This window comes from Sciurus vulgaris (genome assembly GCF_902686455.1).
Source record: "Sciurus vulgaris genome assembly, chromosome: 11".
NCBI lineage: Eukaryota > Metazoa > Chordata > Mammalia > Rodentia > Sciuridae > Sciurus > Sciurus vulgaris.
The window spans coordinates 117,069,026-117,088,486 of NC_136472.1; the positions used below are offsets into that span (position 1 = coordinate 117,069,026).

A 19,461-nucleotide genomic window follows, 5' to 3' on the forward strand; every position below is an offset into this window, starting at 1 on the left:
GCTCATCCAGACCTCTGCAGGAGGCAATTCTCGCCTGACTCTCTCCGGAGACCTTGGCGTTCACTCCTCTGCCATCAAATAAGCCAGATGCAGAAGGGACGTCAACCTGGTCTTTTGTGAATCTGGGGCCCCTGGGCCGGCATCTGGACACCATCACACGCGCTCAGAGCGAGCCTGTGGGATGTATGGTACGGAAAGAGAGGAAAGGCAAGGGATGCGAGGCAGGATCTCAGGGGCGAAGCCTTGCGGGTGTTTGGATCTTTGACTTGGAAGCAACTGTTGGCCACTCTCGGCAGAGTAGGCATGACTTCTTCCTCTGCAAAACAAATTCTAGGGAAAATCGTGGTGTCTGCTCTTCAGCAAAGGTAAAATTCAGAAGATTCAAAGACTGAGAGCTCACTTTTTTTGGGGAACACTAAAGAAAGAAAGCTTATCAGCAACTTCAGTAGTGGGAGCAGGGGAAACAGGTCCCCCTCAGTGCAGATGTGTCAGCTTGGCACAATGTCCAAATCCACTGATGTGCAGGAGAGAGTTCTGACTTTAGATCTAACAGATGTGTGCTGGAATCCTGAACTGGTTATGTATTAGCTGTGTGACCTTAAACAGGTCACTTAACCTCTCTGAGCATCCATTATTTCATCCTAAAATGAGCCTAACAAATACTTCTCATTGAATCATTTGAGATTAATAGAATACCGTACATAAACACTTATCATAGTATCCACCACATAGAAGATGCTCAATAAAAGTTAGTTCCTCTTACTTTCCCCCTCTTTCAAGAAAGATGGAAAATACAATATAACAAATACTGCACTTATTATATAAATAAAATTTATATATGTACATTTATATAAAATAATAGATGAAATTCTTTTTTTTTCTTTAGACCTATAGAGACCTTTTCCCAGCAAGGGTAAGTTCTTGCCCACCCTCATTCAGAAGGAAAGAATTAAGTCAAAACACAGATCTCCTTGATGGTCTTGTTCCATCATTCTGTTTGGGTCTATGAAAATAGCCTAATACTCTAACTCAGAAAGGTCCAATCCTGACCATGGCACAAGGTAGAACACAAGCCACCTCTTGCAGTGGTCTCTATCAGGGAAACGGTAGGTGTAATTGTCTTTCAAACACAATTGAAACTCACCAGGAAACCTGGTATATGGGGGGTTTGGGTAGGGAATGGTATTCATAATTTTAAGCAATAGCTTAACAGTGAGTCAGTTTGTCATTGCTGTGATGAAATACCTGAGATAATCAACTTACAAGAAGTAGAGGTTTATTTTGGATCATGGTTGCTTGGCCATGTTGCTTGGGGTCATAGCAAGACAGGAGAGTGCTGGTGATGAGTCTGTTTATCTTGTGGTGGCCGGGAACCAAGGGGGGGCGGGGGCAATGTCCCAATATCCCTGACCATCTAACTTCCTTCCACTAGACCCCACCTCTTAAAGATTCCCCCACCCACCTCCCAATAGTGCCACAGGCTAGTGACCATGCCTTAACACACCGGTCTGTGGAAGACATTCAAGATCCAAACTACAGCAGTAACCAAGAGCTGTCTGTGCCACACGCACATCCACACACAAGAGAGTACACTGAAAGACCTAGAAACGCCATGTCCTGGCTCCATGATAACAAGAACATAAGTAATTTTATATTATTTTCAAAGATCCCCTTTCCTCTCCACCGGCATTTATGGCGAAAGCAAGAACATAACTCCAGTCTCCGCTCTCCCCAGCTCTGCCCACACTTCTGTGGCAGGAAGCTTCTCTTTGAGAGGCCAGACTGTGGCAGCTCTTGCCTCTGTCTGAAGTGGCTGAGTCTTGGCTCCTATCTGCACGGCCCTGTCACCAAGACTCAGAACGTGAAGGAATCCGGTGCACTCTACTTTACCTCGGCTCTCACTTTATAAATAAGACAGGGAGAAGCTCAGAGGTGTGGAACAACCTGCCCAGGGCCACGAAGCTAAGGTGCCAGCTCACCATCCAGTACTGGCTTCCCACACTGGTTCCCTAGGGTTTAGGGACTTGTTAAGGTTTAGATAAGAGGTGTCCCCAAGGCTCAGGTTGAGACAATGCGAGTGTTTCAAGGTGAATTGATCGCGAGAGCCCCGACTTCATCAGTGGATCAATCCGCTGACATGGATCAACCAGGCAGCAACTGCAGGCAGGTGGGGTGTGGCTGGAGGAGGTGGGTCACTGGGGCTGCCTTTGGGATTTATATTTTGTCCCTGATCAGCAGTGCCCTCTCCCTACTTCCTGGTGGCCATGTCCTCAGCTGCTTTCCTCTGCCACACCTTCAGCCATGAGGTTCTGCCTCACCTCGGGCCCAGAACTCTGCAGTTCACCAAGCATGGACTGAGACCTCTAAACCAGGAGTCAAAATAAACTCCTTTCCTCCTCTGAGCTGCTCTTGTCAGGTCTTTAGGTTCCAGTGAGACAATGGACAAAGGCAATGATCTCCTTACAGGGTCGCCACAGAGCCAGCTGTGCAGAGCCCGCGATGAAGGAGGCACATAGGCCGAGTGTGAGAAGTTCGCAATTATCATCACAAATACCCAAATATTTCATTAAATAACCCCAGGAAAAAGGAAAGAGATAAAATGCTTTTATAAAAAGTCCTTGAAAATATCACTGTTCTTTAATTCAGAAATGTCTTTACAGGTCTTCACAGTAGTTAAATTTTGGGGAATTACTATAATTATTAGGGTGATGGAAAATCACTCTAAGTGTGTTATGTGGCTTGTTCTCATCAGAGCTGATAAAGTTGTGCCATTCAACCATGGATCACTGAGAGCACTCGCCATGAGCCAGATGCACGCCCGGCGCCCACACAGCAGCGCGCAGCCGCAGTCTCGGTGACGGAAGAGTGCGCTGCTGTGGGTCAGAGGAAGCTAATAAAACAGATCGGGACCTGAAAGTAAGACCTGAGACCAGAAAACTCTTAGAAGAAAACCCAGGGGAACCTGTCGTGACATTGGATTTGACGATGACTTCCTGGGTATGACATCAAAAGCACAGGCAACAAAAGGGAAACAACTGGACTGGACTACAGAAAACTTGGTGCATTCCAGACAAGGTTAGCAGAGAAAAAGCTAACCCACTAAATGGAGAAGAATATTTGCAAATCATCTATCCAATAAGGGACCCAACATATATAAAGAACTGCAACAACGAAGCAACAGCAAGCCCCAAAAGACTCGTTTTTCAAACATGGCTAACGGACTTGAATAGACACTTCTTCAAAGATCGACCAATGACTAAGAAGCACCTGAAAATATGGTCAACATCACTAATCATTCAAGAAATGTAAATAAAAAAAAAGAATGAGATACCACCAGGGTGTCTACTGCAGGGGGGAAAAAAAAAAAAAACAGAAAGCAAAAAGTTTTGATGAGAGAAGAAGGAGATCCAGAGGCAGAGTGAGGGAGGGTAGGGGAGGCAATGCAGAATGAATTCTTAAAAAATCATGATACGTGCATATATAAATATACCACAAGGAAGTTTACCTTTACACATAAATAAAAAGAACCAATCAAATATAAATAAATAGACAAGCAATAGGAAGCCTAGTAGAGGAGAGGAAGGGGAAGAGAGAAGGGGAGGGAGGACAGGAGGGAAAAGGAGAAGAAAAATGGGGGATCATGAACTGAAGTCAAATTCCATGCATGTATGAATTTGTCAGGATGAACCCCAAATAGTGTGTATAAAGCTCTAAGAAAAAATAAATAAATAAACAAATAAATGAATAACAAAAAGGGTTAGGGATGGAGCTCAGTGATAAAGTACCCCTGGGTTCAAGATACCAAAAAAAAAAAAAAAAAAGAAATTGATGAGGATTCTTTGTGAAATGAAGTGACCTCTATGAAAAATAGTGGTGGAGACTCAACAAATTAAAAATATAATTATTATCTGATCCCTCTATTGCACTTCCAAAAGAAATTGAAATCAGAGACTCAAAGAAATATTTGTATACCCAGGTTCTCAACAGTATTATTATAATAAACAAAAGATGAAAGCAAACCAACTGTCCATGAATGGAGAAGCAAAATGAAATACTATTCAGCCCTAAAAAGTGAAGGGAATTTCTATATGTACTACAATATGGATGAACCTGGAGGGCACTATGCTAAGTGATGTAAATTCATCACAAAACAAAAAATATTGTATGATTCCACTTATATGACGCAAGCAGAGGAGTTCAATTTCATGGGACAGAGAGTAGAGAGATGGTTGCCAGGAGCTGGGGAGAGGTAGGAAGGAGGACTTATTGCTTAACAGGTACAGAGTTTCAGATTTGCAAAATGAAAAATTTTCTGCAATGGTGGTAACGGTAGCACACCTATACGAATGTATTTAACAGGACTGCGTTTTTCAGTTCAAAGTGAATACAGTGGTGATTTTTTATGTTAAAAAAAAATTAGACACTGCATCCATCATCACTGGTCACCTCAGTGGAAGCCAGCCTAAGTCTCTAGTGTCCTCCATAACACAGCAAGGGACCATGTGGGGCCCTAGAGAAGCCCACTCACAAACAAATCTTAGCATTCAAGGTGAAAGTATGATCTACAGAGCCAAGAAGAGAAAAGAACCTGTGGAAGAAAATCAGTGGACGGCAGAGCCCAGGCAAATCTTTCCCTGGAGACCAGCAGCCTCAAGGAGCTTGATAAAACTAGGAATGTCACGTTTCTCCACTGAGAGAAGCCACTGAACCTACCATTTCATCTGTATTATGTAGGCACATAGGACAGACAAAAAAGTTATAAATCACTAACTTTTGCTTTTGACTCGAGAGGGTTGTGCTTCATGCTTCTGGCATGGCTACGAGGACTGAGGCACCCTGTATTATTTGGTTTGGGAAACAAATATGGATCTTGCTGGTGAGAACTTACGATTGTGATTCATCCAGGAGATCCTCCGAGGATGGGTTCCTCTTCAGGGGTGAAGATTTCCAAGGGGCCGCTGTCTTGGAAAGATGAGACAATCAGATGCGGAACGCAAGCATCTCCACTGAAAGAGAACGTAAGAGAGACAAATGACCCGGGCGAAGGTGATGTAATTTACCCATGACCCCAACATTCATATAGGTCACCCAATGCCCTGAGGTCTTATAGGACATACTGAAGTCCTTAAAAGGCCACACATATATTAACAGCATTTAATAAGCACCTTTTTAATATCTTTTGTATGCTTAATAATGTGCTAAGCTAGGGATTCACATAAATAAGATCCAGCTTCTGCATTTGATAACCTTAGATCCCAAATGCAATGAAGCGCTAATGAATGAGCTACAATGTCACACTAATTTGGTTTTGTCTGCAGATGCTGAAGAAAGTGCATCCCCTCCCCCACATCACTTTCCGATGAGAAAACCAAAGACCATCAAAACAAAAAATGAAGCAGGCAAGCGGCACCACTGCATACATTTTGCCTGCCGAGATGACTGTCTTCAATCCATGTTCCCTAATGCCCAGCAGCCCCTTCTCTTCTCCGTCTGGACTAGGTCGAAGCCCAAAGCCAAGGCTGAGCTCACAGGCTACCATCCCTCCTCACGCTGTGAGCCTTCCAAAGAGGGAGCACTCCCTGCCCCTTGGCCACAGAATCCACAGCCGTACCTTTGCTCAGAAAGGCAAGTGGCCAGCAAGTGTAAATAGCAAACCCATCAGCACCATTATCCAAACTGCAAGGTTGACAGTATTGTCTTCACAAATTAAAAATGACACATCTCGGCGATTACAAGGCTCTGATAGACCTCACTGTCTGACATGCTGGTTCAGCCTAATTCCCAGACTGTTTTAGACACCCAAACAAATTAACACATGTTTTCAGATGATACAAAATTGTGTCTGTGTCTGTGTGTGTGTGTGTGTGTGTGTGTGTGTGTGTGTGTGTGTGTGTGTGTGTTTCGAAACGGCCGTTCGACCGCATCATCACCAATTAAATATTTGTCAGACTTCCACTGACCTATGAGAGACAGCCTCTGCCGGCCCTGGGAGCATCAGCCTCGGCTATTTTTAAGAGCCAGCTTCCAGCCTTGGTCAGTGGAACATACCAAACCTCAGTGAAGAGCCCTCGCTATCTTTTGAACTGGATCCACACCCCAGGCTGAATGAAGCTTTAGAACCAGCAAGAACCAGATGGCCCTCCAAGATCATTTCTGAATGTTTGGATCTGAGTCATTTGTATGCGGAAGCCTTTACAAAATAGCAATCTGGGTAACAGGCTCCAGGCTGAGTCCAGCTTTCCAGACAGCCCATCTTTGCCTACAATTGAGAAGACAAGTACAATATTGTAGGGCTCCACAAAAATATTGCAGCGCTGATCTATATGTGTAGCATCAAATACACGAGGAGTCCTCGTCAGACAATGTGCTCCACCACGAGGCCTTCCTCTCCTTTCCCCATTTCTTTTTCTTTCTTTCCATCACACCTACAGTTTCCACAGGCATGAAGCCAGCTTTGAGAATCAGCCAGCAGAGGGTACTACAATACTGGTGCAATAATCCAAATCACAGCAAATTCAGAGCCGAAAGGGACTCAAGACTCATTAAAATGGGCTTTGGTTTTATTATGTGCTGGAAGTTCCTCCCCAGAAAAAGATGGAAGAAATAGAAATAAAACTGGTAGACAGGACCAGCTCATTCAAGGAAGAAGAAAGGCAGGAGTGTGTTCCAGGATCTCCAGTTCAACGGGTGGGGCAAACCTAGGCTCCTAAGTGGGAAGGGATCTCAAATAAGGGTTTGGCCTAGCAATCCTGCTTCTCAGTATTCAACCTAAAGAAAAGAAAATCTACCATCATACAAAAACATGACCACGGATAGTCATAGCAATTCTATTTATAATCACAAAAAACTGGGAACAATCTGCATGTCCTTTAATCTGTGAATGGATAAACCAGGGGCAGTGGACACATACAAGGGACTACCACAAAGGAAAAAGAACGAGTGGACACACACAATGACATAGACGAATCTCAGTGGTATTGGGTGGGTGAAAGAAGTCACTATAAAAGCAAAAGTTACAACTCACAGGATTCCATTTATATGACATTCTTGACAGGTCGGTGGTTGCAGGGATTGGGGAGAAGAGGAAATTATGGCCACAAAGCAATGGGGGGGGGAGAATTGTTTTGAATGATAAATGTTCTGCACCCTGCTTTTGGTGGCACTCCTATGAATCTATACCTGAGTTAGAGCCATAGAGCTATACACCAAGAGTACAAATTTCATTGCATGTTGATTTTTAAAACCAAAAATTTTAAAAACATATTCTTTAAAATAGCAAAAACAGGACCAGGCATAGTAACACATGCCTGCAATCCCAGTGGCTCAAGAGGTTGAGGCAGGAGGATGGCAAGTTCAAAGACAGACTCGACAATTTAGCAAGGCCCTAAGCAACCCAGGGAGACTCTGTCTCTAAATAAAATATATATATAAAAAAAGGGCTGGGGATGTGGCTCAGCACTGCAAAAAATAAAAGAGAGGCTTCTTCATGGCCTTTCTCAGGAATGTGCAGACAGGTAAAGCATGGAAGTCCAGAGCAGAGCTGAGCCCAGGAGGAGAGGCTAACAGGAACTAGGTGAGATCAGCCCCCACAGCCAATGGTTGCTGTGCATAGAGGTGTCTCACTGAATCCATTGGCTCCAGCTGAAGGCATCAGAGGAGCCAAGTACCACATGGTGGTGTAACCCTAATACCAGAGTCTGCCCACCTTAGGAACCATCTCCAATCCAGCTTAGGTAGGTCATCTTGCCAGACTCCCTCAAAAGAATGCGGTTTCTCCCTCAGCATCCTAAGTAAATTTTTATCTCCCTGTTCCAGTCCATGCCCTGTGCTCCTCTATGTTTTGTAACCTGTTTGTCTCCTAAGTTAGACCATGGGCCCCTTGAGGACATACTTTGACTCATCCTTCTTTGAAATCCCATCAAAAAGCAAAGGGTCAGAATTTTAGTGGACACTAAATAATAATTCAGACGAGAGTCAGATTCGACCTTGTCTTCTTAGTAAGCCTTTCTCAGCCCCAGGAAGGGTGGGTGAACTGCCTGTCACCACAACGCATGACACATGCCACCATCGTTGAAAGAGTCCACCCCTCCCATGCAACTGTAAGCTCCTTGAGGGCAGGAGCTGTGTGTAACTGCCTCTCACCTGTGCCATGCCACACAGTGCCAGACACTTGGTTCTATTCACGGATGACCTGGAACAACTAAACGGCTAGTGCTGTTTCCTGTGTTGGTGTGACACCAGAATCTGCCCACCTTAAGGAATCAATATCCACCATAGCATAGAACAGCCTCAAGTGATTTCTCCACCTCACCTGACTATTAGCCTTGGGTTTAGTTGAGAGGGCAAGTGAGAAACACAGGAAAGATAAATTTCCTCTAACCCTCTCATTGATAGATGAGGACCCTGGGGGAGCAAGGCAGTGTGCCTTGCCAAAACCACAGCACTTGTGAGCACCTGGGAGGTCTGGCACCGTAGCCCGGACTCCTACCCCAGTCCTGCATCACCTGCTCATTAGCTCTCCTGCCCTCAGTAGTCCATCTGCCCATCTGTCCTCAGTAGATGAGACTGTTCTACGCTTAGAAGAAACAAGGTGAAGGGGAGTGCACAGCATCCTGTCATCAGGCAATAGAAAATTTACTGGCTCTTCAACCTTTCATTTCTTCTTGCGGTTGTTCTCTTCTCCAATAAATTGTTCATTAGTTCCTCTAATTCCTGCATGGCCTTCTTTCACTCAAAGTGGAAACTGTCCATTGAAAAACCAGAGTTCACATGTCTCAAACCACCTCTGAGACCTGACCTTGTTTTCCATCTCCACCTAACTTTGGAGAGCTCAGAAGAGGGAGGACTAGCTCACACTGGTCATGTGTGGGTCTGTTGGACAGAATGGGATGTGAGAACAATCCCTGATGGAGAAATTGAGATCGGGGTATTGGTCCAGCTCTGCTGATAACTGGATGGGAGATTTGGGGTAAGTCTCTTCCTTCCTCTGAGTTTTGATTGTCCCTATAGAGTGAGTCAGTTGGATCAGAAGATCTGTAACGAAATTTGTAGTCTGACAGTGTTACATTTCTATATTTAAACTTAAGTGTTGATGGTAAATAATTATGCACAAAAGAACTGGTAATTGGTAGTTTAATTCAACAAATATGCACCAAGTGTCTAGTCTGTTTTCCGGCTCTGTGCTAAGCAGGGGAGGTATGAAAATAATTAAGAAAGAACGCTGCCTTGAAGGGTACACAAGCAACGGATCAGACAGGAGTTGGGAGCTGAAGAACAAGGCACACTGTTCTACTTGGAACAACTTGAACCATCTATTTAACCTCTCTGAACCTATTTCTTCGCTATTATGACTAACAATGGCTTCTGCTGAAAGGAAAGAATAATTGGGAGTACACTAGTTTTTATGATTAAGTCATTTCTTTGACCATCTCATCCTATTGAAACAGCATTTTTCCTTCTTACCCATTCCTTTTTGCAAATGTTCTCCATTTTTAACCTGCACATCTCTCAAACTGAAAAGCATCCCACTGATGCTTTGAGATACAACTCAGGTTCTACTTTTCCAAGAAGACTTATCTGTCTATTCCAATCAACACAGGTAGGTCTCCCTTGACTCCTGTTTTTTTGCTGATTTTAGTGAATATTTTGATGCTATCTGCTATTGCTTCACAGTTGACTTGAGTTTAGATGCTTTTTTTTCTTTGGGGTGGGGGAGATACCGGGGAATGAACTCAGGGACACTCAACCACTAAGCCACATCCCCAGCTCTGTTTTGTATTTTATTTAGAGACGGGGTCTCACTGAGTTGCTTAGCACCTCGCTTTTGCTGAGGCTGGCTTTGAATTTGCAATCCTCCTACCTCAGCCCCCAGAGTCGCTGGGATTATAGGTGTGCGCCTCCACACCTAGCAGTTTATATGCTTTTAAGTTCTTCTCAAATCCAGTTTCTCATTTTACCAATTACCTACCTCAAATTCTATGTGTATCAAGTAGAATACATAACTTTATCCAGAGACCCTGCTCCTCTTCTTGGGCTTCTCTGAGTCCTGTACACTAAATACCTAGATGTTTATCCTGTTTCCTCTCCAACATACCCACCTCTAATCTATTTGGCTTATTTCCAGCCCCCATGCATCTCTCAGATCCATAGCTCCAACCTTTCTCATCTCCACTGCCATAGCCTGACTTGAGCATCTCTTATTTACATCAGTACAAGAGCAGAAAGAGGGATGTAGCAGCATCACCTAGCCAGCTTTTTCAAAATATCCTTGCTCACATTCCCATTAATCCACACTACATCAGAACCTTGTTAGAGGGAGAAGGCTCTTGTATTTTGCAAAAGATTCCCAAGTTGTTCTGATAAATTGCCCATTGTTGAAAACCAGTGTCAAGATATTTCTTCTCTTCAATCTCTTTCCTCCTCTACTGCCCAAGTTATTTTTTTTTTAAATCTCCAGTCCAATAGCAATGACTCCTTATTGCCTTGCAAATACAAACCCACGGGCAAACAACAGATTCCTTAGCCTGGCTTTCACGTTCTGGGCCCAGGTCATTTTCCTGACCTTGTTTCCTCCATTTCCTTCCATACCCCTAGATTTCAGCCAAACCAAACTAGACCTTGTTCCGCTAACACACCACATCCTTTCACAAACCCACGCCTCATTTTATGCCACCTCTTCTTGGAATTCTCTCCCATTCTCACCTCACTCAGCCTATCTGGGAACTTGATTTTCAGTGCTCAGACTGAATGCCACCTCTGCCATGAAGCCTTCACCAATCCCTCTTCTTCCAGGCAGAAGGTGTCTCTCCTTCCTCTAGGACTTCAAAGCAAAGGTCCATAATTTTGGTGGGCACCAAATAAATAATTTTTCAGGCGAGATTCAGGTTAGACATCATCTTCTCAGTAAGTCTCTTGCAGCTCTGGGAAGTGTGAGCGAGCTTCCTGTCACCACAGTACATGCCACTTGTCACTAGAATGACCTCCATATGAGAGAGACCACATCCTTCAGGAGACCGCAGGCTCCCTGAGGGTAGGAGTTGTGTGTGCATCTGCCTCTCACCTGTGGAGCGCTGCACAGTTCCACTCATGGATGTTCTGGAACAACTAAACTGTCATTTCTTGCTTTCCAGATGGTAAACTCTTCAAGCACCTGCTGTTTCTTTTACACTCACTCTTCCCACAGCATGTCCTCTGGTCCTGACCAAGAGCAAGCCTTTAACAGATACTTGTCAATTGACAAATCCTTATCGAATCCTCCTGAACATGCTCAATCCTGCCTAAAGAGGATGCAATGTCCCTCTTAGCTGTTTCCCAGGCAAGGAAGGCTTTAGTCTTTCTGTGGCTCTACCCCAACCCGTACCATACCACATACATCCTGTTACTTCAGCATGATCAATCAAGTCACAAAGAAGGCTAGATCTATCACTGTTCCAACTCTCAGCTCACTGACCTGAACCTGTCACTTTCCTCCTTTCCAATTGCCCCAACACATTCACCGAATCACCATGTATCATATTAACCTGGTCCAGTAATTTAAATTTAAAAAGTTTGAGAGGACATAAAATTCTCAGGAAAACTCAAAATGCTTCTCACTTGTGAAACAAGCTCCATGCAAACACAGCTGAGGGTTGGACCACTGCTAATGTGTTCATAATACATACATCTGTTAGATAATCTCACAGCACAGTTATTAGAATTAAAGTTATGAAGATACTGTGTGATATTTTTTATTTAAGCAATAATAATAGGTATTTTTTTAAAGCTAAATATTAACACAAGCTATATTTTTCTCCATTGTTTATACAAAATAACACAAATATCCTTGTTGAGTTTATAAACTATCCAACCATTCTTGAATGCCAGGGTCCAACTTATCTGACATCACCATCCAAAATGTTAAGTTAGCTCCTGAGCAACCAATGAGGAGAGAGTTTTTCTGGAAGTTAGGAGATTATATCAACTCGAGTTAATAAAAAGAATAAGCTCAATGTTGATCATAGTACATTGACTGGGAGGAGGGGTGGAAGACACAGCTGCCATCGTAGCACATCACAATAGCAGAGGTATCAAGAGACGTTAGTGTTTTTTTTTTTCAGATGGTTCTGTATGAAACCACTTGAAGCAAAACAGTAATGATGTTGCACTTCTTATTTAAGGTAAAAGCCATAGGATATGAGTGAACTTTAACTCACATTTTATGGTTTTATTTAAAAGACCCCAGAGTCCAGAGCATTATGAAATTCTCTGACCTAGGATAGGGTGATTCTCTTTCTGCAGTTGAGGTCATTTTTGTGATTATCTGCAGTGCATAGTCTGAGGCTCCACTAAAAAGAAGGAAATGAAGTCAACGATCCACGAAATAGTACAAGTTACTTCTGTAAAATCTGCTACCAGGTGAAAGAAAAAAAAAAAAAAAGATTGGTAATCTTTTTGATCATTTTGCTTAAGTGATCACAACTGATTATCTACACACCCGAAATCCACTGGCATAAAGAGGGGATGATGTGGTATACCCAGAGTCACTAATTCTAATCAGGGACGGACAGGTCTCAGTAAAGATCACTCTATGGTAGATCTGAGTTGCCATTTCAAAACATTTCCCAAGTTAGCAGTAGTGCAAAACAAAACGTTTTGAAAGTTCACTACTTTTCATGTTGTCCATCCTAATGCCCCATGTCCTATTTTTCTCAAAGATTTACATGGAAAGAAAGTTCAAAATTATCTAAAATGTCTCAAATGCTCAAAAAATGTTGATTCTCTGTCGGGAAATATGTCCCTAGAATCAGCAAAGACATCCTATTTAAACAACTTTGCCCATTTTTTTTTTTGATTGTTTCTTTTGAAAAATTTTTAAAATTTAATTTGTTTAGTTTTTAATTGTACAAAAATTATATGTACTTATGGTGTACCATGTGATATTTCAATACATGTATACATTGTATAATGTTCAACCTAGGAAGATGTATATCTAGGTCCTCAAACATTGACATTTTCTTTGTATGAAAACACTTAATATCTTTTATTCTTGCTTCTTTGAAATACACAGTACAGTATTGCTATCAGCAGTCACCCTACTTGTCCAACAGAACACCAGAACTTACTTCTGCCATCTAAATTATCCTAGGTAAGTGGGAGGTATAGGGCCCACCTGGGTCTTTGGTTACACTCACCAGCCCAGAGCGGCAACTGAATTCCTGTCGACCCCAAGGGTAACCCTGAAAAGTAACACTCTTTAAAAACAAGGACCCAAGCAGCTGGCTGGGAAGCATAGGTCTTGGTCTCAGCCCAGGATCTACCATGATCTAGCACCATGTTTCCTAATGGTGGGTAAGCCGAAATCCTCATGGCTCTTCACCATGTACGTGAAGAGCTCTTCCCTTTATGGATGTTAGAAGGAGAAATCACTCTTTCAAGAGTATGAAGATGAAGTAGATTTTGATAGCCAAATGACCTAAACTTCTTGGGAAAAGGTTTTGCACAGTAACAGTAATCTGTGTCCTTCAATAAATCAAGCAATATGAATAAAATACATTTATTCTATGAGTTCTTGACCTAGATTTAGATAACCTCTTCTCACTGAGTAACAGCATTGGTGTTTCCACCAGGTTTTATTTTAGTTATCCTTTGCCAGGAGTTGGGATCAGGATAGGACAAGAAGATCCAAAGGAATGGGGGTTAGTGAAAGGGATTTAAGAATGAGAGATATTAAAATATTGCAAACTTTTAAAGGATTGCTATTCTGAGATATTTCTTTTAATACCCTCCCACAAACTTTCTTTTTAGCAGTTCTGGGGAGTAGGCATCTTACATATCTTCACATCCTTCCAATTCTACACCCAGAGAAGTGGCTAGAGGGAGCATTTTCTCCAAATCCTCATTGTCTTATTTCCATAATATTTCACATTAAATAAGTATGGAAATATAATATATATTATATATATATATGCTTGCATATGTGTATGTTGTGTGTGTATGCATGTATGTGTAAGTTTATATATATATGAATGTGTGCATGGTATGTATGTATACATACACATCCACTGCAGAAATAATATGATTATTTTTAAGAAAGTCCCCCAAATCTACAGTTATCCTTGCCAGTCTACCTAAATAGAATAGTGTCTATCCCATGCCTGCCTTCTTGCCAAAAAAAAAAATGGGGGGAGAAAAGCACCCCTATAGAGATAGGCCTGGTGGCACAAGACTGTAATCCCAGCAGCTCAGGAGGCTGAGGCAGGAGAATTGCAATTTCTAGGCCAGCCTCAGCAACTTGGTGAGGCCCTAAGCAACTTAGTGAGAACTTGTCTCAAAATAAAACATAAAAAGAAGGACTGGGGATGTAACCCAGACATCCCTAGTGCAAAAAACAAACAGCAAAAAAAAAAAAAAAAACCCTGTAGATTTTTTCCATATTTGCTTGTTTTTAAACCCAAGGCCTAGAGCACAAAACATCACCTTTAAATGCCCTTGGACTAGTGTAACATACAATTAAGCTTCTTCCCTTGTGTGTTCCCTAAACATCACAAAAACTGTTGGTTGTGCTGTTGATCAGCACTGCAGGAATTTTCCCCTTGGCAAATATGTGTCGCCTTCCTTGTGAGTGGGAGGAGCCCTACATCACACATGAAATTCAAGGAGGGCTGTGTCCTTGGCCCACGCATGGAGGCCTCATGCAGTTGGGTAGTAGAAGGTATGCCAGCCTTTCCAAAGGGGCCAGTCCCATGTTGTCTTCCCAAATGGGAGAGGAAAAAGAAACCTTGAGGGCTTTAAAAGGTGGTAACTCTGAAAGGTGTGTCTGCTACTTGACTGCAGAATCTCAATGACAGATATTCTTTTGAAAAAGAAAACATTTTCCATGAGTGAGGGGACTGGATATGAGTTTATTATTTTTGGTCATCACTGCCATTTCGGTGCCCAGGGCATTGTGGGTAAGAAGGAGTTATCAGTTGCGTCCTGGTTTATCTTCTGTGTTCACATACAGGTGATCTTTTGCTGATTCTTGGTAAGGTGTTCTCCTTTATTAAAAACCAAATGTTGTTCTTTTCTCCCTCTTTCTTTTTAAATGTTTGTGATCTTACGGTCTAGATGATAAAAGTCACAGATAACATGTGACCACACTGTGTTCAATATGTAAAAATATTGGAGGTGGAGCAAATCCACTTTTAAGAAATGCCTAGGTTTGGTCTACTGTCTGATTTAAAAGTTTTCTGTATACTGAAACAACTACAGAGAATTGTGTGAAACATTTGGATTAATGTTTGAACCTGTGCTTTTAAAATGTCTGGAAATGAACCTTAGCCAGAAGCTCAGCTGTTCCTTTCAAGTTGTTCCAGAAGAGGTTAAATATCTGCGGAGGGCACAGGCTAGGAGATGGGGTTTCCCTCCAAGTCTGTTCCTGTGGGCGTGAGCATTCCTCCCAGCCCCGTGGAAAACTACACCCTTTGGAAGTGCAAAAAGAACTCAGACTGCTTTAATCAGAGACCCTGAGCCTTTCATTCATTTCTTTGTCTCTTCTGGAACTTTAAATGGAAAGAATACCCAGTCTTGTAATATTTCGGCCACATTTTTCCCATCACCCTTTACCAAAGTAGAGACGATCAGAAGATGGGGTTCTGCCATTATCTCTATCCAAAGTGCCCTGAAGAAGAGAGCAATACCAACTTCCCCTTTCAAAGGAGTTTTGGGATCATTTGTTTAAATTTGACTTTTGAGTCAGCCCCAAGTAACTGTTCAAAAAAATATATATATATATATTTTTTTTTAACATGTAACTTTATCACAGATAAATTTTCCTTACTCACAAATCCTGGCTTAGAATTGCTGTACGGATCATGCAGACGCATGCTGGAAGTTAAACAGCGAAACTACCAGGGTGGCCACAATTAAATTCAGACTTGTATTCAAACCATGGCCTGCTCTGCATTTCTTCAAGAAGTTTGCTTTCTATAGACATTTCAAACTGTCCCTTCACAAAAGAGAGGCAGGGTGGCTCAGTCTGAGTCCCCTAAATTAAGGCAGTGAGAACAGAAAGGGAGAGAATATATTTGTATCTGTATATTTGTTCCAAACCAGATGTTCACGTATGTGAAATCTCAGACTTCCAATTTAGAATATTTTCTTGTGGAATCCTAAAGTTTGTTCACCCTTACATTCACAGACAGACTATAATCATTATTTGGACATAAAAGAAATTTTAAGTTCATATTGAAGACCAATCCACCGGCATATGTTATAAAATGGAATGATTCCTCAAAAGAAAATTTTTTTTCTTCTGTCTGTCCATATATCCCTTTTTAACTTGGAATGTATTTTAGAAATAAAATGATGAATATTTAGCAAAGTCTGAAAATAGCAAAGGGTCCTGGACTTGAGTCAGACGTTGAGAAGGAAAAAATGTCAATTTGGAATGATTTTTTTCTAAATAATTGTAGGTACTATAATATTTAGAAAGAAGAAAAGGACAGAGAACCATTTGGAGGTATGTGATTTCTCTAAGCTAAAACTAAGTTTGTAAAATGTGTAAATGTGTTTGGTTTTTTAGCTAAATAGTTTGAATCTGCTCCTCTGATTCTTTCTGTATAAAATCACTTTTAAATAAAAGTGATTAAAATTACAGAAAGAGAAGTTGCTGAGAAAATTCCCAGCATTTTCATGTAATGTCAAATGCTCATTTGAAATACTTTCCTACAAATCTATTTTGGTGTTGCAACTCTGCAACCTTTGAAAACTTTGGGGATTATCAGGAGTTGGCCTGTTCAAAGAAGATAATCACTCGTGCATAAATGTCACCCAAAAGAGCAGCTATGTTTAATGTTCAAAATAACATAATACCAAGACTTACGGCTACACAAACAATGGTCACTTTTTTTTTTTTTTTTTTGTAATATACATCAGAAAGTAATCACGCAAATTTCACATGCAAACTTAAATGATCTGAAAAAGACAATCGCAGATTCAGGCTGCACTGGTTTCAACATTTGAGCAAATCTCAAACAGCAGATATGGCCTTCCTTAAAATTTCCATCCAGTTGTTACAAAATATAAACAAAGAGGAAGCTTGACAGATGAATAAGACCTTTCTCATGATTTTTCAAATCTAAAACTACAACAGAAAACAAATATCACCACGGAAGTCCTTCAGAAGAAACTGCCTTTGGCATCTAGGCAGGAGCAAGCAGGTCTCCAAAGCCTCTCCCTCAATCTCCCACCAGAATCCTCCACTCTTACTGTTTCCTAATTTTGTGGACTGCATTGCTGAGCTGTTTATCAAAACAGTGTGCAGAATAAACGGCTCCACTCTACTACTCCACTAACTCTTGCAATTTTCTCCCTCCTCCTCGACAGAGGCCACTAGGAAAGGAAAAAAAAAAAAAAAAAAAAAAAACAAGCAGAGCAGTGAAAGCAAAGAAACAATAGACAACCGTGGCTTTGACAATGCCTTCCTTCCCTCAGCCCTCTTTCTGCTCCTGCTGTGACACTTGCATTCAAGAGCAAGGGCGGCTGCCATCGGATGCATGGACAATGGATTGAGGAATACCAGGCAGGGGGGAAAAAAGGGAATCAGATGAATTCTGAGCTAAGATGGCAGGGCTCTCACCTTTTCCGTTTTTTTGCGAATAGTCTGGATGGAGGCGTCCCGCAGAGAAGAAATAAAAAGGGTGTCTGAATTGTTGGATGGTTCTGAAGCCTTCTGCATTTGCAAACGCTTTTTAGAACTATTTGCAGGGGTATACTTGCTGCCAGCCATCTCTCTCTCTCTCTCTCTCTCCCTCTCTCTCACTCCCTCTCTCTCCCTCTCTCTGCCTCTCTCTCCTTCTCTCTGCCTCTTTCTATCTCTTTCTGTCTCTTCTGTTTTATGTCCTGCTATCTCCATCACACCTCTATTAGTATGAAGACTTTCTGCCTGTGTGAGAGTGTGCATTCCTTAATGTTCGAATCAAGACACACGTCTGCATGCATTTCTAATCTAAGGAGCCTATAGCGGTTACTACAACTATCAATTAGTCAGCAATAGCTGAGACCCTCACTGCCTCTGAAGGAACAAAGGTGGAAAGGCATGCAAATACTCCAGCACCTGGATCGCACAACTTGCTGGCTACAAATAACGGCACCTTTTCCCGTTTGCTTTTCTTTTCCTTCTGCTTAACCCTCAAATCTATGCAATATTATATGTTATTAATAGATCCAGCTGCATCATTAGGCATGGAGCATCTATAAGCATACATGTTTCATTGGCATCCTTGGGAATCAAATGTATTAAGCTGAACTAACAGGAAAACCTGGTGACAAATAGGAGTTTCTGGCACATTTGACCCTCGCTTCATTTTCATCTACTGCCACTAGAACTGAAAATAACTATGTGGTATAGTTCTTTGTCCATTTCAGTGACTATTATAAAAGAAGCTAAGAAAATAGTATGAAGAAAAGGAAGAGACAATATTCAGTTGTAGAAAAACATATGAGAAGATGAATTCTCCTCAAGCCCAGATTTTAGTTAACATTGGGTGGGTTTTTTTTTTTTTTTTTTTGGGGGGGGGGGGGTTATACATGTGTGCATGTGTGTATTATTTTAGTTGCACATTGTTAACAGCTTACATTGGACATGTGTCTGTTAGCTTGCATTGAATATATTTTATATTAACCAACTAAAACAAAATAAGGCATTCTTTTATCTCATTTTACAGAAACCTCAAAAATTTTTTAAAAATACCCTTCATAAAACAATGCACTCATTGCTTTTCAATGTTTAAGGACATCAAAATATTGCTAACTTGAACACACAAGGAGAAAGAGGGAGGTATAAGAAGCAGCTGATATTAAATATGGATAATTTCAATGGAATGGTGTACTTTACATCTGATGTTATCTGATTTTGTTCCTCTTTTCTGGTGCACGAAAAGAGGAATTTCTTTCCTTGGGACTTCTTGTTAGAATTAAAAGTATTTCAGACAACATGCAGAAAATATCTTGAAGGCTAACATCGTTCTCCAACTCTATAAACAAGACGCACAGCCTCACCTGAAGACATGTATTTACAGGCAGGCTGCAGTGTGGCTGCAGAGTAGCAGCGCCTTATTTTCCTCTGCTATTTATTCCTGTTCTTGGGACTATCACTCCAAAGAGCAATTTTTGTTTTCTTTCTTCCTACACAAAATAGCCCACCCTAATTTCACCCCTCTTAACCACAAGAAGCTGAGAAATTTGGAGCTAATGCTCAAAGAGAAAACCCAACAATAGAGCATAAAAACTGAGTTGCAGGGACGGGGCATGAGAGTCTAGCAAGCTTTCATAATGAGCGGAGGTGTTACAAATCGGGAGAAAGAATCCTTATCAAGACCAAGTGGGGTAGAGAGGGGGGCCCAGGAACCCTCTCCAAACCCTGTCAGTTAAGAGAGAAAAAAATCCTAACAAGGCTGAGGGGGAGAAAAGAAATGGTGCTAAATAGCCGGCGAGGTGACCCAC

The 19,461-nt window shown here is 41.7% G+C and overlaps 1 protein-coding gene across 8 annotated transcripts in view; it reads right to left on the reverse strand.

Moving 5' to 3' along the window:
* The window catches only part of LOC306640373 (uncharacterized protein), a 258,856-nt gene that overhangs the window by 183,152 nt on the left and 56,243 nt on the right, over window positions 1-19,461 (reverse strand). For 7 of the 8 annotated variants that reach the window (XM_079104580.1, XM_079104579.1, XM_079104578.1 and 4 more), the window contains one exon: window positions 4,889-5,006. Coding sequence is in view for 5 of the 8 variants with exons in the window: in XM_079104574.1 (XP_078960700.1) it covers window positions 4,889-4,901 (13 nt within the window). In the remaining 3 variants the exon portion in view is untranslated. Of the gene's footprint in view, window positions 1-4,888; window positions 5,007-17,596; window positions 19,455-19,461 lie in introns of those variants that run through there. The other variant, XM_079104575.1, reaches the window with a different exon arrangement.